This window comes from Psammomys obesus, unplaced genomic scaffold (assembly GCF_907164565.1).
Source record: "Psammomys obesus unplaced genomic scaffold, mPsaObe1.curated_primary_1811, whole genome shotgun sequence".
In the NCBI taxonomy this organism is placed as follows: Eukaryota; Metazoa; Chordata; class Mammalia; order Rodentia; family Muridae; genus Psammomys; species Psammomys obesus.
This window is the reverse complement of record NW_026596415.1, coordinates 145,912-162,262: the sequence shown is the minus strand read 5'-3', so window position 1 is coordinate 162,262 and position 16,351 is coordinate 145,912. Positions and strand designations below refer to the sequence as shown.

The 16,351-nt window shown below is 44.3% G+C and overlaps 1 protein-coding gene across 3 annotated transcripts in view; it reads left to right on the top strand.

Moving 5' to 3' along the window:
• The first annotated feature begins 10,503 nt into the window (after positions 1-10,503).
• Positions 10,504-16,351, top strand: part of Abcc1 (ATP binding cassette subfamily C member 1) — a 128,338-nt gene continuing 122,490 nt past the window's right edge. For all 3 annotated transcript variants that reach the window (XM_055597749.1, XM_055597748.1, XM_055597751.1), the window contains exon 1: positions 10,504-10,585. In XM_055597749.1, the coding sequence (XP_055453724.1) occupies positions 10,538-10,585 (48 nt within the window). In that variant the 5' untranslated portion in view covers positions 10,504-10,537. The remainder of the gene's footprint in view (positions 10,586-16,351) is intronic.

Here is a 16,351-nt window from a genome sequence, read left to right as displayed (position 1 = left end):
GCCTTGTCCCACTTCCAGTTAACCTTTTCTACTTCCTTCTTGTGGATGAGATGTGATCACTTTCATCTTTCTGTTCCTGGAACCACACCTGCTACTTGCTACCGTGGCTCCTGTTTTTTTTTTTTTTTTTTTTTTTTAATAATTCATTTAATTCAGTTCTCTGTATGTTGGCATGAAGGTGTCAGAATCCATGGGACAGGAGTTATTCACAGTTGTGAGCTGCCATGTGGTTGCTAGGAATTGAACCCAGGTCCTTTGGAAGAGAAGCTAGTGCTCTTAACCACTGAACCATCTCTTGCTCCTCTATGGCTACTCTTATGATGGACTCTTACCTCTCTAGAATCATAAACCAAAACAAATTCTGTAAGTTGATTTTGGTAATGTTATTTCATCACAGCAACAGAAAAGTAGCTGAACAGTATGCACAGCCCACAACCCCTCTCCACCCCACACACAGTGATCTAATATCGAGGAAAGGAAATAATAGGAATTTGAACTCAAGCCTATGATACCCCAAAGCTCTTACATTGAAGTGCTGAGCCTTAAGAACACTGTTTTCACAGTGGAGTTGTGTGTGGCTGTGCCTGGGTTGTTGTCAGAGGAGCATCCTCAGAGGATATCTGCTACAGTTTTCAAATATCTGCAGAGCTGTCATGCAGAAGAGAATTAGGTTCCTTGTACTGCTGGGGATAGAGCCTAGGGCCTTCTGCATGGTAGGCAAGTACTCTACAACAGAGACACATCCCTAGCATTTGTTGTTTTCTCTCTCTCTTTCTTTCTCTCTTTCTTTCTTTCTCTCTCTCTTTCTTTCTTTCTTTCTTTCTTTCTTTCTTTCTTTCTTTCTTTCTTTCTTTTTGTTTCTGTTTTATGTTATTGTTGTTTTGAGGCAGGGTTTTCCTGTGTAACAGCCTTGGCTGTCCTGAACTTGCTTTGTAGACCTTGATTTCATAGTGATCCTCCTGCCTCTACCTCCTGAGTGCTAGGATTAAAGGTGTGCACTACCACATCTGGCTTTGGTGGTGCTTTCTTATGAAAAGTAGAGATGGGAAGTTTTACTGCAGTCCCTGACAAAAGAAGAACTCAAAATGAGGTTTTATCATAGAGAGCTGAAGCCTTGGACAAGGAGCTGGATGAGAAATAGAGTCTTTCCAACAGGAAGAGCAGTGATTTGAACATCAGTAATCCAGCATCATGGAAGAGTGGGGACCCTCCCCATGCTTTATTCTGTTCTTCCTGTCTCTGTGTATTGTATACATGTATGCATGTGTTGTTTGCATGTATACATGAGCACACATATGTTCATGTACACAGGATGCTTTTTGTCCCCACTTTCCACCCCATTTGAAGCAAGGTGTCTTTGTTAATCACTTCCTTGTACACTAGGCTGGCTAGCTCCTAACCTTCTTGGGAGTCTCCTGCCCCGTATCTTCATAAGAGTGTGGGGACTACAGATGTGCACTACCATGCTCTGCTTTATTTGTGTGCTGGGGATTCAAACTCAGGTTCTCTCTTGTGTGACAGGCACTATTTCCATGGTACCATCTCCCTAGCTTCTACCTCAACCTCATCAATCCTTCATGAGGTGTAGTGAGAGCATTAATAGGCTTTTTGGAAGGGTGGTTTGGCAGTCTCTATTAAAACTTATACTGTTCTCATACTTTAACTTAGTTACAGCTCCATGCATGCCAGGGGCGTGCACTCTACCAAATGAACTGCATTCCTAGCCCTTTCATCAGTTTGCTTGTTTTCAGCTGCTCTTTGGGGCTATGGGAAAGGAGTTATGAAGAGTGACTATAGGTGTCTAGTAGGATAGAAGAGGTGGAGCTAGTTTGGCAGGAGTTAAAGGTGAGGATGTTGGCTAGGCAAAACAAAGCCTTAAGAAGTAATGAAGGTCCAGCCCAAAATCTGTCAGGTACTTTGGCTTCTTTGGGCAAACTGGCTCAGGAAACCTGAATCTGAGAGACTCCTGCACATAAAACTTCAGGAACAAGGCTGTTTCTAGAAAGCAAACGAAACCATCAGAATAATGGCTCCTTTTCTACCTCTTGGCTTCTGCTTGCTCAAGGTTGGTACCAGTCTGGCTCCATGGGGCACCAAGATGGCCACTACCTTTCAAACCTATGTTTTTTTGTCAACTTCTAGTGTGGGTGTGGTGGGGAGTCCTAGTCAAGGTTCTTTTTCCCCAAATTCTCAGCTCAAGTTATTCTGTGTCTCTCAGATTGTGTGATAAATTGACATGCTTGAGCTTGGTCCAATCAGTATATCCAAGTGAATGCAGCACACTGGCAGGGATACAGGTTGACCCGGGAGAGAACAGGGAATTTTAAAAATGTGAATCCGAAGCATGATATAGGCATTCCTATAATCCTAGGACATGGGAGACCAAGGCAGGAGGATTAAGATTTTAAAGCCAACCTAGACTATATAGAAAGTTCTAGCTCAGTTTCAAACTGAGAGCCTATAATCAGTCACCCAACCAACCAACCAACCAATCAGTTAATTCAATCATGTTACTTTTTGGCCTAAAATCTCCACCAGTGAGTCTCAACAAGTTTAAGTCTGATCTCCCAGTACATTAGACAATATAGAGTCATTTAAACCTTTTTTTTTTTTGAGACAGTATTTCTGTATGTAATGCAGTCCTGGAACTTGCTCTGTAGACCAGATTGGACTGAACTCATAGAGATCTACCTGCCTCTACCTCCTGAGTGCTGGGACCAAAGCTGTGCACTACCACTGCCTAGTTCATTTAAAACATATTACTATTTATGTGTCTATGTGAGTGTGCATATGAGTGCAGATGTCTGGGAAGGCCATGAGTGCTGGATTCCTTGGAGTGGGAGGTACACATATGTGTATGAGCCCCTTGACATGGGTGCTAGACACCAAATTCAGGTCTTTATGATAGAACAGCAAGTGCTCTTAATGCCTGAGCCATCTCTTCTGCTCCATTGGGGACACACTGTTGGTTGTCACCATGGGAAAGTACATATAAGAATAGAGATCAGGACTGATGACAACAAAAAAATCTTACAATGCATAAATTATAGTCTATCAAATTATCGGTAGAATGGACGTAGGGAACTCTGTGCTCAACTGAGCCATCTTAACAACCTTTGATGGGCTTATTTTAATTGGGTGACCATCAAACCATGGGTGACAGGATTAGGGGCAGCATTTTCTTTGTGAGGTGGAGAACATTACACTGGACAGAGATGCTACATTTTGCTTCCCATTCACCATCTATGAACTCTGGCTGCTTCCCCTTGCTCTTGGTAATCATGTAACATAAGCTGAGCACATGTTTGTCCGTGTGATATTTCTGCTCTTGCTTTTTTTGGGTGTTCCCTAATCATGAGGATTTTTTTTTTTTTAAGAAAGTCATTAGAGCCAATGCTGGGTATGGCAGTCTTACATTAGTAGAGTCCCTCTGGTTGTTGTGGGGGTCTCTCACTGCCTGGGGACAGATGGAGATCTGGAGCTTAGGAAACAAATGCAAGGGATCTAGGTAAGAAGCAGCAGCAGCTTAAAACTGGTCTCTACCCTTATCTATGCTATCCCATGATAAAAAACAAACAATGTCTCCACAATGGGACAAAAGAGATGGCTTAAGTGTTAAAGCACTTGCTGTTCTTACAGAGGATCTGGGTTCAGTTCCTAGCCATCCACATGGCTGCTCACAACTGTCTGTAAGTCCAGTCCTAGGGGATCTGACCTCCTTTTTTGGCCTCTGAGGGTGCAGCATGCATGGAGTGCAAATACAGACATTCAGGCAAACATGCTCTTGTAATAAAAATAAACATTATCAAAAGAAACGTGAAGGATCCAACTTTTTGGTCTCCACTCTACTCCCCTGGAACATGAACTTGTCTGTCTGTTTGTCTAGACAGGACTGGGGATGGAATCCAGGGCCTTTTGCATTCTGGGCAAGTGCTCTACCTCCAAACTACACCCCTACCTTCACTTTCCTCATAGCAGGGCAAGGGTTGTGGTTTTTTGTTTTTCAAAACAGGGTTTCTCCTGGCTGTCCTGAAACTCACTGGGTGGTGGTGTATGTCTTTAATCCCAGGATTATGGAGGCTGAGGCAGGTGTGCTTGTTTTGATCATGCCATAACCCCAGCATCCAATACCATCTCTTAGTATGTTCTCAAGAATTATGTTTATTCTATTCTTTTATTTTTATTTAGAAAATAATTCTTAGGAATTGTAGCTCAGTTGGCAGAATGCTTGCCTAGCATAAAGTTCCAAATTTGATCCAAATCACTACAAAAACCAGTTAGCACATAAGCATCTGGAAGATAGAGGATTTTGAGGTTAAGGTAATTCTTAGCTACACAGCATATTTGACATAAGCCTGAATGAAGTACATGAGATCGCCCTTCAAAAGGCAAACAAACAAAGGATATGGCAGTGTAGTCCAGACTGGCCTTGAGTTTCCTATATAGGCTAGTTTCAAAAATTTTTTTTTTCTTTTAGTTTTTTGAGACAGGCTTTCTCTGTATAGAATTGGATGTCCTGGACCTAACTTTGTAGATCAGGCTGGCCTCAAACTCACAGATATGATATCCTCCTGCCTCTGCTTCCTTGAGTGTGGGGATTACAGGTATGAGCCACCATGCCCAGCTATTGGTTTCAAACTTTTTTTTTTAAAGATTTATTTACTTATTATTTATGTGTACACACAGTAGCAGGCACCAGATCTCACTATAGATGGTTATGAGCCACCATGTAGTTTCTGGGAATTGAACTCAGGACCTTTGGAAAAGCAGACAATGCTCTTAACTGCTGAGCCATCTTTCTAGCCCCAGTTTCAAACTCTTAATCCTCTAGTGTCTGCCCTTTATCATGTGCTATCATATCTGGCTTATTTTAAAATTCCTAATAGTATAAATTTTATAGACTAAAGTAAGCTTAGTGAATTTAAGATAGGTAGATACATGTATGTATATAATTATATATAAGAACACACTGCTGACAGGCACAGTGGTGCATGCCCGTAAACCCAGCACTCTGGGAGGAAGAGGCAGCTTTCTGTGAGTTTGAGGCCAGCCTGGTATACAAAGCAAGTCTAGGACAGCCAAGGCTTCACAGAGAAACCCTGTCTCAAAACACACACACACACACACACACACACACACACACACACACACACACAACCAAACTCCTAAACAAAACAAAACAAGAACACACTATATCAACCTGCTTAACCTACAGATAATTTCCTACTCTCTGGCAGGCTCTTGCTCTCTTCTTCTACCCCAGTTGATCTAGAATTTACTACATAGACCAGGTTGGCATCAAACTTGTATGCATCCTCTTGCTTCTTCCTTTCTGAATAAAGGGATTTCAGGTGTGTGCCATGATGTCTAGTTCATAAGTTAATTTTGCTTTTTTGTTTTTCAATACCGAGGGCCAAGCCCAAGGCCTCATGTACACTGGGAGGGAGCATGTGCTCCACTTCAGAGCTACCGTTTTACTCTTTATTTTATCTTAGGATGTTTTATTTATTTTTTATGTACATTGGTGTTTTGCCCGTGTGTATAATTTTTGTATATCCATGAGGGTGTTGGATGCCTTGGAACAGGAGTTACAGACACTTATGACCTACCATGTGTGTGCTGGGAATTGAACCCAGGCCCTCTGGAAGAGCAGCTGGTGCTCTTAACTGCTGAGTCACCTCTCCAGCCTGCCTACTCTTTGCTTCTTCACTTGCTAAGTTGCCCAGGCTGGTCTTGAGTTACCCAGATAGGCCTTGATCTTTCTACCTCAGCCTCCTGGGTAGCTGAGATGACAGGCCTGAGCACCAGGCTTGGTTTGCTTTTTCCTGTTCTTCTGTTTTGTTTTGTTTGTTTTGTTTTGTAGTCAGGGTTTCTCTGTGTGTAGCTCTGGCTGTCCTGGAACATGTTTTGTAGATCAGGGTGGTCTCAAACTCACAGAGATCTGCCTGTAGGAATTAAAGGTATGCCTGGCACTTTTTACTATGAGAGAAAGAGAACACTGCACGAGTACATGTGTGTACTCATGAATGTAGAAATCAGATGGCCTGCATTGGATAGTTTCAAGACTCAATTACTGTTCTATCTATCTATCTATCTATCTATCTATCTATCTATCTATCGTTTAAGTTAGCCTGGGTGACTCCATTTTGAAATGAGGAGCCATCTTGACTGGGGGCTGAACTCAAATACCAGGAAATATCACAGAATGTGCACTTGGCAGAAAACAAAGTTAACTTTCCCAGCAACAGCCTCCAGGACATATCACAGAATAAATACTTGATAAAATATAGAGACAATCTCCCTGGCAATAATCAATGAGAATCCCCAACATTCCAGATGTAGTTTAGAAGAATGGTAATTGTGATTATTTGGAAGGTCACCTCGCCTCTATGGCTTTTACCCAATCCTGTAACGTCAACGCATGAACCCCCATATTTGCTGTCAGGAAAAACCCTGCTTGTGGTTTTTCCCTTTAAAAACCCTGCTCACCCAGAGCACAGGGTCCCACTTCTCTACTGCTGCATCAGGGACACTTGGGTCCCGAGTTTGATCGCTCTCTTAATAAAGCTCTCGCATAGAGTCTCCTGAGGGTCTCATGATCCTGGCATAACACTATCTCTCTCCAGTGTCTTACTGTGTAGCCCTGGCTGGCCTAGAACTCATAGAGATCTGCCTGCCTCTGCCTTCTGAATGCTAGGGTTAAAGGTATATGTCACCCTGCCCAACTTTCCACCTCATTGTTCAAATTAAATTAAATTAAATTAAATTAAATTAATTTTATGTGTATGTGTGAGTACAGGTGTGCCATGGACCACTTGTGGTGGTCAATGAAGAACCTTAGGAGTCAATTCTCTCCTGCTACCTTGTGGGATTGGAGGACTAAACTCAGGCTGTTAGGTAGGCAAGCAAGTACCTTCGCTGGATGAACCATCTCACTGTCTTTGTCCAATATTTTTTTGAGACAGCATCTTTTCCTGAACTTTAACTTTACAACTAGGCAAGGTCAGCTGGCTGGTAAGTCCTAGGGGTCTGTCTTGTCTCTATCTCCCCAGGACTACATTACAGATGTGTCCTAACACAAGGGTGCTTTTTGTTCTGGATGATGGATTTCAGAGTCTGGGTTCTCATGCTTGTACAGAAGCACTTACCCAGCTAAACTGCATCCCTAGAACTGTTCCATTCTTTGTTTTATGCAGCCTTGGCTGGCCTCAAACTCTAGATCCTCCTTCGTTAACCTCCAAGTACTGAGATGATGGGCATGCACCACCAGTCTTGGCTGCTTCACTGTTTTCTTATATACTTTCTTTAGCTCACGACCAGCCCTGGCTGGAATCCCAACTCTGCTTGGATTTAGTTCAAAAGCTGTATTTCAGAAAGTCTTCTTGACTTTTACCTGAGCAGGCCTAGCTTCCTTTATCCCCTTCATGGATTTTGCAACAGTTGCAAACACACTTTTCTTTATGAAAGGTTGTGATTAATGTCTGCTGCCTCATCATTAAAACACTTGAAAATAGAGCTCCACTATAAGGTCTATCAGATTAGAATATGCCCTAGATTCTAGCTTGCTAGGGCCTAGAAAGTCCACTGGCATACAGCTGATGCTCAATAAATATGGGTAACAGTGATTGAGAATTGTCACCTTAAAGTAATTATCCTTTAAAAACTTAGTCATTGCCAGGTAGCGGTGCACTCCTTTAATCCCAGTACTCCAGAGGCAGAGGCAGTTGGATCACTGTGAGTTCAAAGCCAGCATGGTCTACAAAGCAAGTCCAGGACAGCCAGGGATACACAGAGAAACCCTGTCTTGAAAACCAAACCAAACCAAACCAAACCAAACCAAACCAAACCAAACCAATGCCCTTCAAACAAACAAATGAAAAACAAAATACAAAAAATGCTTACTCATAGAGGTAAAGTCAAGCCTTACTGGCAAGCCTGATGACTTGAGTTAGCTCTCTGGAATCCACATGTTTCCAAGAGAAACAACTCTTCCAAACTGTCCTCTGACCTCCATAAGTACAGTTTACAGGCACACCCATACACATAAAAGTAAATAAACAATGTTATAAGGACAACAACCAACCAACCAAATCGTCACTCATACTGAGGGGGACCTGGCCCAGTCAAAGAACCACAGAAAAATCCTGTGTCCTTTCCTCTTCTCTCACCAAGACCTTTGTTTACACTTACACTTACACTAACGTTTTCTTTCCCACCTTTGGCTGTTTGTGTGCATGTTAATGGGAGACTGGGCATCAGGCAGATACCTAAGAAGAGAAGAGGTGTTGCTGAAGTTACTGGAAAGCTTAGACTCTTAAACCTTGGCTCAGCTCCTCAGACTCTGTTTTTTGTGTTTTTGTTTGTTTGTTTGTTTTTTTCCTCAAAACAAGGTTTCTCTGTGCAGCCTTGGCTGGCCTGGACTTTGTACACCAGGCTGGCCTTGAACTTGTTATGCCAGGTTCACAGGACCCTCAGAGACTACCAGGAGATGACTCCATGCAATTGCAAGAGAGCTTTATTACAAGAGAAATCGAACTCAGGACCCAAGTCTCTCTGCCGCAGCAGTAGAGAAGTGGGACCCTGAGCTCTGAGTGAACAGGATTTTTAAAGGGAAAGTCTGTGAGTCGGGGGTTTCCATGGCAGCAAGCAGGGGGGCACAAGTCTTGGCATTACAGAATTGGGTGAAGTTTAGCAGGGCAGGGTGACCTTTTTTGAGGCACACAATCTCAATGGCTAAGGCATATAATCACAATGGCTATTTTTCTAAACCATATCTGAAACATTGGGGAGAATTTTCCCACCTGATTCTCAACCAATTCCCATTGATTATTGCCAGGGAGTTTGTCTCTATTTTCTATGAAGCATTTATTCTGTTATATTTCCTGGAGGCTGTTGCTAGGAGAGTTAACTTTGTTTTCTGCCAGGTGTACATTCTGTGATATTTCCTGGTACCTGAATTCAGTTCCCAGTCAAGATCTTTATTTCATAATGGAGTTATATTCAGGCTAACTTAAACTCTTCAAACTCACAGTTATCCCCCTGCCTCTGCCTCCCTGAGTGCTGGGATTAAAGGCATGTGCTACCATGCCCTGCACAGTCTTCTATCTTAAGCAGTACTGAGGCAGCATTACACAGTGGTGTTATTAATTTATTTTCTCCCCCATCCCCCAGCAGGACTGCCTTTTTCCAAAGCTAGGCTCAGTCATTCATCATGTAAATGCTCTTTGACAAGTTGCTTTTTGCTTTTCTGTTTTGGCCTCTAAACTGAAAATTTAGGAAGAATAGTATTACCTACTTCATGTGTTAACATGTGAATTCTAGGTTAATGTGTGTACATTGTTAAGTATGAAGCCTTGAGTAGTTCTCTAACCATGAATGTTAAGTATTCTTATGTGTCTAAGCTTCAGTGTCCTTGCATTTGAGATGAAGATCAATAACTGGGTTGTTGCCAGCCAGTTGCCAACAACAACTGGTTGTTGCCCCCTATTTCATAGGGTAGAGGCAGGGGCCTGTTTTGTTCATGGCTCTGCTTCCAGGACCTAACATATTCTCTGGCTTGTGGTTGGCCTCAAAAATTATATTTATCTTACTCATTTACTTTATTATTTTTTAAATTAAAATATTTTCGAAGGGGCTGGCGGTGTATAGATAGTTGAGTTGGTAGATAAGAGTGCTTCTCTGGCATGGAGGAAGCCCTGGGTTCTGTTCTCAGCACCAGTTAATGCAGTCGGCTAGGGAAGAAGTGCTCCATGGTGCATGCCTTTACTCCTAACACTTGAGAAGCAAAGGCAGGAGGATCTCTGAGTTGGAGGCCAGCCTCATCTACAAATTGAGCTCCAGAAAAGCCAGGGCCTGGCTACACAGAGAAATCCAGTCTGTTGGGGGAAAAAAAAATGGAGGCAGGAGTATCAGAAGTTCAAGGTCATCATCTAGTACAATGTGCTTTAGAGGCAAGACTTAGTTATTATATAAGAATCTGTCCCCAAATGCCCCAACTTCCAACCAACAAGGAAAGGAGTTATTTCCTGGCTATGGAGGAAAGGTGGCAAACTGGTGTTTAGGGTGAAGAGCTCAGTGTTTAGGATGGAATCATAGGCTCCTAAGAACTCCGCTTCTACTCGCAGTGGCTCTGAGCGAGTCTCCTACTTCTCAGAACCTCATTTTTCCCATCTGTTCCCTTCACTTTCTTGGGAGCTTATGTCCCTAACCCGCCAGTGGCAAGCCCGTCGAATATGAAGGAAAAAGCCCTAAATCATGCAAGCACTGCGTTCTCCCGCAGTACGGGAAAGGCTGTAGAGTTAGTATCACCTGTGACAAAGCTGGGGCGTGGAGAGCCCAGCGCGGGACTCCGTGTCAGCGATACGAACCAGCTGGGGGTTAGAGCTGCAGATATGGCCTGCAGGCCCAGCTCGGGGCACAGAGTGATCGCACTGGCTCCCACGCGGGGGCGGGGCTGGGCGGGGCTGGGCGGGGCTGCATCCCGGTGACGCGAGCCAACCGCGCGGCTCTGCGGCTCTTCGCTCTGCCGGCCTCCCGCATGGCGCTGCGCAGCTTCTGCAGCGCTGATGGCCCCGATCCACTTTGGGTAGGTAGTGGGCCGCGGGGGTCAGTGCGGGGCGTCCCGGGAGGTCCTGGGGACGCAGGGGACGCTGGGAGGCGCAGACTCAGCGGCTCTCCTGCAGGAGCCCTACTCTGCTCACGCGGCGACCTGCCACCCGCGCCCAGGCGCTGCGGCGGCTTTCAGACGCCGGGGACCCGGTTCCGGGAGAGCTGGGCCTCAGTGCTTCAGGGTTCTGCCTTCGGGAGGGGATGCCAGATCCAAGATCTGGGGGTTTTCCGTTCTTTGTGGGAGTAGGATCTCCATTCGCCGGGCACACCCCGTCACTTAGCACCGTGCAGGAGCCTGTGCTCTAGAAAGGGACTTCCCATCGCTTGTTTTGGGGTTCTCCCGCCGTTTGTTTTTCCTCCTGGTTACTTTGGTTTCATGTTATTATTATTTTTTTCACCCTTTCTTTCCTTTGTGCCTAAATGCTACCAGGAAGTTTAAGGAAACAGGAGGGGAAACCAAGAGAGGGTAGGGTTTTTTTTTTTTCTCTCTCTCTTTGCAGATTTGGGGTTCAGTGGGAAATGCCGGGGACCCTAGTACCCGGGGGAGTGCCTTTTACCCTGTGAGGCAGTGAGGCGTGAGGGATGTCCTCTGGACTTCTGGCTCTCTCCAGGTAGCTTTCTTCTGAAATGAGCCCAGCCAGGCTGGGTTCCCTGGCTCTAATCCCCAGTGCTTGTGGATTTCATGTTTCTGTAATGCGATTTGCCCGTTGTTCCAGAACACTCCTGTATCGTGCTGTCCTGATTATTAGAGAATGCAATAGGACAGCTTGGACACAATGACTTTTCTTTTTGTTTGAGAAAGAAAAAACACCGCTGTTTCTTAGCAGCCGCCAATTAGCGCCCACAAGTATTTGTTCTGTTACCTCTCTGATAGGCTGCATTAGGAAAAGCGCCCACAAGTATTTGTTCTGTTACCTCTCTGATAGGCTGCATTAGGAACGGTGACCTATGAAGGCCCACTGGGAGACTTAAGTTTTTTGGGTGAAGATGATACCAGTTTTGGTTGAGAAACTTACTACATTTGGATATGACTGTTTTAAAGAGGCTGAAGGTTTCTCCAGAGCAGGAAACAATGCTTGTGATTTGCATTCAGGAGTCTGCAAGAGATTGGTGCCTGTTTGCTACAAAGGAACACCTGTGTGTCCTCTACCCTTGTATTTGGTGTGGAAAAAACAGAATTATTTGCAAGGACCCGGTGGGATCTGGTTCAGTATTAAATGGATACTCCTGTATTTCCTGTTTTTTTCTCTTTGTGGTGGAAGGGGAGTAGGTTACCAGACATTAGATTCTCTACTAGTTTGTTTATTTTATTTTTGCATGTACATAATACATACATATACACACACATATATTTGTGTGTGAGTGCATGAGTGCATGCATACCATGGCACACATATTTGGAAGTTGGTTCTCTCCTTTCATTATATAGGTTCCAAGGATTGAGCTCAGGTCATCAGGCTTAATTGCAAGCATTTTGCCAGACCGTACCAGGATGTATTTTATTGCTGGGCAGTGATGACTAAAAAGTGTTTGGGGTATTCTCTAGCTTCTAATTTTCTGAGAAGCTACCCAAGAAACCTGGTTTTGTGATCTTTCCTTCCAGGGACTTTTTGCTACAGAAAATTAAGACGGGTGAATTGAATTGTATTTGGCAGTAGTGGTGGCAGGCCTTCACCTTAGGCAGGTTCCATTCTCCCTCAACTCTTATCTTGTAGACTTCCTGTGTCGCTCCTCTCACTGGTCTAGGCTTGCTGGTCACCCTGTTTCTGGAAACCAGAATGGATGAGAGGCAGTTGGCAAGCAAGAACTTCCACGTAGCTAGAGAATCCAAACACAATACAGAATGGGTTGCTTGGTCTGTGTGCACACACCTGTAATCAAAGCACTGGGAAAGGTGAGGCAGACTGTCTCAAAGGACAACTAACTGAAGCAGGTGGCTTGTATTTTTCAAGGCTAGGTGCAGTCAGCACAGTCTAACATTTCAGTAGGCAGGCACCTGTACCCCCCTCCCCACTATCCCCTGTTCCTAGAGATTGAACCTAGGGCCTCACTTTACCACTGTGTTAACATTCCCTGCTAAACTTTATCATCTTGAGTAAATTGTTTCACTGCTGACTGTGCCACAGTTCATTTGTAGAATAGGGGTATGAGGAAAACATCTCTGCTTTCTATGTCTGGTGTGAGTGGTCTAGCCATATAGTGGTCTAGTGCTATAGTCATGGGTTTATCAGTGTGAATGAGTGGTTTAGTCTGCACTGTGCTTTGCCTTTTTTATTTTATTTTTTAAATTTCATATATCCTGATCCCAGTTTCACCTGCCCCCAGTCCCTCCCTCACATTCCCACTTTCCCTAGATCTACTCCTCCTCTGTTCCCTTTCAGATGAGAGCAGATTTAGAGACCCACAGCCAAATATTAGGTGGAACTGGTGGAACCCGCAGAAGAGGGGGAGGAAGGATTGTAGAAACCAGAGAGGTTGAGAATACCAGGAGAACAGGGCCCACAGAATCAACTAGTGGGGCTTTGTACCTAATAGAGGCTGATACACTTTGTATTTTTACTTCCTGGTCATTCTATTGGACTCACTTTCTGTCTCCTTGGTGGGAGTGGGCTACAGTCTAGCCTTTTTGCTACTCATACTTTGATCCTTTTAGAACCAACATCATGCTTAGAGAAGTCAAGATTCCACCCATTAGGGACTCTGAGATCCTTCCTCCTGAGCGAGACGCTGCTGCTGAGACCTTACCGACTTCCCTCAGGTAGAGATCTGAGATGAAAAAATAGAAACAGTGTTATCTTAAGTGGAAAGTTGGAGCTGAGAGCCGGTAGTGGCTTGCTTTTCTTACTGGGAGTGTGGATCTGGTAGGAGGTAGGTGGTTTTGTGACTGACTGATCTTTGTAAGATGGTTGGGAAAAGTGGTCTGGGCCTCTCTTTGTAAGTTACTTAAAAAAAAAAAATCTCATATATGTATATGAGGAGATGCCCCAATGGGCAAGAGTGCTTAATGAGCAAGAAGAGCCTAAGTTTGAATCATAGTACCCATATAAATATACAGGCATGGCTGTGTCTTTAACCTCAGCAATTGAGGGGGAGGAAAAAGAGTGGTTAGTTAGTCTACAAAAAGCAAGCTTCAGGTTCAGTGAGAGACCCTGTCTCAAGGAAATAAGAATGATAGAGGAAGACACCTGCTATGCTCCTTTGGCTTATGCATGGGTATGAACACTCTTATACATATGTGTACACATGCACATATTCCACATGTACACACCATCATATACACAGCAAATTTAAAAAATTAGAAAATATGTATTAAGCCTTGAACAGGCCTGTCATCCTGGCTACTGAAGAGTCTGAGGCAGGAGGAACACAAGTTCAAGGCCAGCCTAGGCAGTTTATAAAGACCTTGTTTTAAAAATCACACGTAAAAAAGGACCTGGAGCTCTAGTTCTGTGGTACAGCACTTGCCTAGCATGTGTGAGCCCCCACACTCAATTCCCAGTACCTCTAAAAACAAAAACAAAAAAACAAAAATAAAAAGAAAAGTTCTAATTTCATGCTTAATGTAGAAATATTGGTGAACTCAGTCAGTTCTGTAGGCAATGGCTCAGAGCAAGTGCCTGTGTGCCCTGCACTCAGAAGTTGGTTTTGTAGCTAAGGTGGGTTACTTTTCTACTCTGTACTCCAGTTTCCCCTAGGAGTACCTAGGAAATGGCAGTTTGAATATTGAATAATGAATTCATGGAAAGCACTGGGAACAGTACAGGTTAGCACTCAGTAGATGTAAGTGCTCGCAGTTGGGTGGGACTCCAACTTTGATTTTTGTTCCACCTGCTGAGAACATCTGGTGGACAAAAACAAGTCAGCAGCAGATTAGCAGTGTAGGCTCTGGAGTGAGTTGGTTGCGGAGGCCTAAATTGGCTTGTGGCACCCAGCTCCCCAGCACCCTGAACACTGTCCAATCAGTGCAGCAAATGGATCTTGGTGACTGGTGTAAAATTGCTTCTGTTGTAGCAAGTGGCCTTGGAAAGCTTTCTTTCTTTCTTTCTTTCTTTCTTTCTTTCTTTCTTTCTTTCTTTCTTTCTTTCTTTCTTTCTTCCTTCCTTCCTTCCTTCCTTCCTTCCTTCCTTCCTTCCTTCCTTCCTTCCTTCTTTTCTTTTTTCTTTTTCTTTTTCCTTTTTCTTTTCTTTTTTTTACCCTCCTCTTTTAAGGACCTTGTTGCTTTTCCTTCCACTGCCATCTACCACACCTGTCATTCTTTGCTCTCCTAAGCTTGTGGATTAATGTAGTCAGTCAGGTCCCTGCCTTTCCTCTCTTGACCAGATGCTTGTAAGCATCTGAGTGCAGCTTGGAATGGTGGGGTGAGGGTACTAAGAAAACCAGGCAAATGACTTTGGGGACTTGTGGGAGGACTGGCCCAAGAAACTCTAGTTCGTGGTCCATGGCCTTGAGCCCTGGCCTTTCAGGAGGAAGCTGTAGCTATCTCTGTGGCTTAGCCCAGGGTCTGGGAGGGTCTCCTTTCCTGGAGCCTGCTGGACTTCTTTCGCTCTTGGAGGTGCTTCACTTTGCTAGTGTGGTAGTAGGTGATAGAGCCCCTCTACTTGTCAGCTTGACTTGGAGGCTTCCAGGAAACCACTGTGGGAATTCAGGGACATCTTTATCCTACTGCATCCTGGGAGGAGCTGAGGTACCTCTAGGAAGATGGTCTTTCTCTTGGGGGCCAAAACCTGTGGTATCCTTGATTTTGTTTTTTAAAATAATGTATTCTTATTTTATGTGTATTGGTATTTTGCCTGCATGTATATCTGTGTGTGGGAGTCAGATCCCCTGGAACTGGAGTTACAGATGGTTCTGAGCTGTCATGTGGGTGCTGGGAATTGAACCTGAGTCCTCTGGAAGATCAGCCAGTGCTCTTAACTGCTGAGTTTTCTCTCTGGATTTCGTACTTGATTCTTTTTCTTTTCTTTCCTTCTCTCTCTCTGTCTTTCTTTTTCTTTTTTGTTTTTTGAGATAGAGTTTTCACTGTGTAGTCCTGGAACTCACTCTGTAGACCAGGTTGGCTTCCAACTCACAGAGATCCACCTGCCTCTGCCTCCTGAGTGCTGGGATTAAAAGACTGTGCCACCACCGCCCAGTTTGTCCTTGATTCTTCTTTCCTCCTCCTTTTTATCTGCCTGTTCTTGCAAAAAATATCCAAACTTGTCAGGGCTGACTCCTGGGGCCTATGGTGCCATCTACTGACTTCTTGTTGCGTTTGAACACTGTGTATGTATGTATGGCCTCGGCTGAACTTCGGGTTTAACATATTGAGTTCTTTTTACTTTTTGTTTTGAGACAAGAGTCTAACTCAACTGCCCAGGTTGTCCTTCATTTCTGTAGCCTATGTGGGCCCTGCACTTGTGATCCTCCTGCCTCAGCTTCCCTAGTAAGTAGAGGCCTGTACCATTATACCCAGCTTCCTTTTCTCTCCGTCCTCCCTTGGTGCCTGCATTCTAGTCTCAGTCCAGCAGCCAGAGAATGTGTTTTTGATTTTTATTCTTTTGCAGTACCAGGGATGGAATCTAGGGCCTAGCAACAGCTAGGTAAGCACTTCTCTGCTGAACTTCAGTTCTAGCCCAGAGGAATCCTGTTAAGACACACATCAGACCCTGCCCTTCTTCCGCTCAGCATCCTTCAATGGCTGCCAGCCACTGTTTTCAACGAGCCCTGGAGCATCTGTTCTTAGGTAGCTACTTTCTTGATTAGTC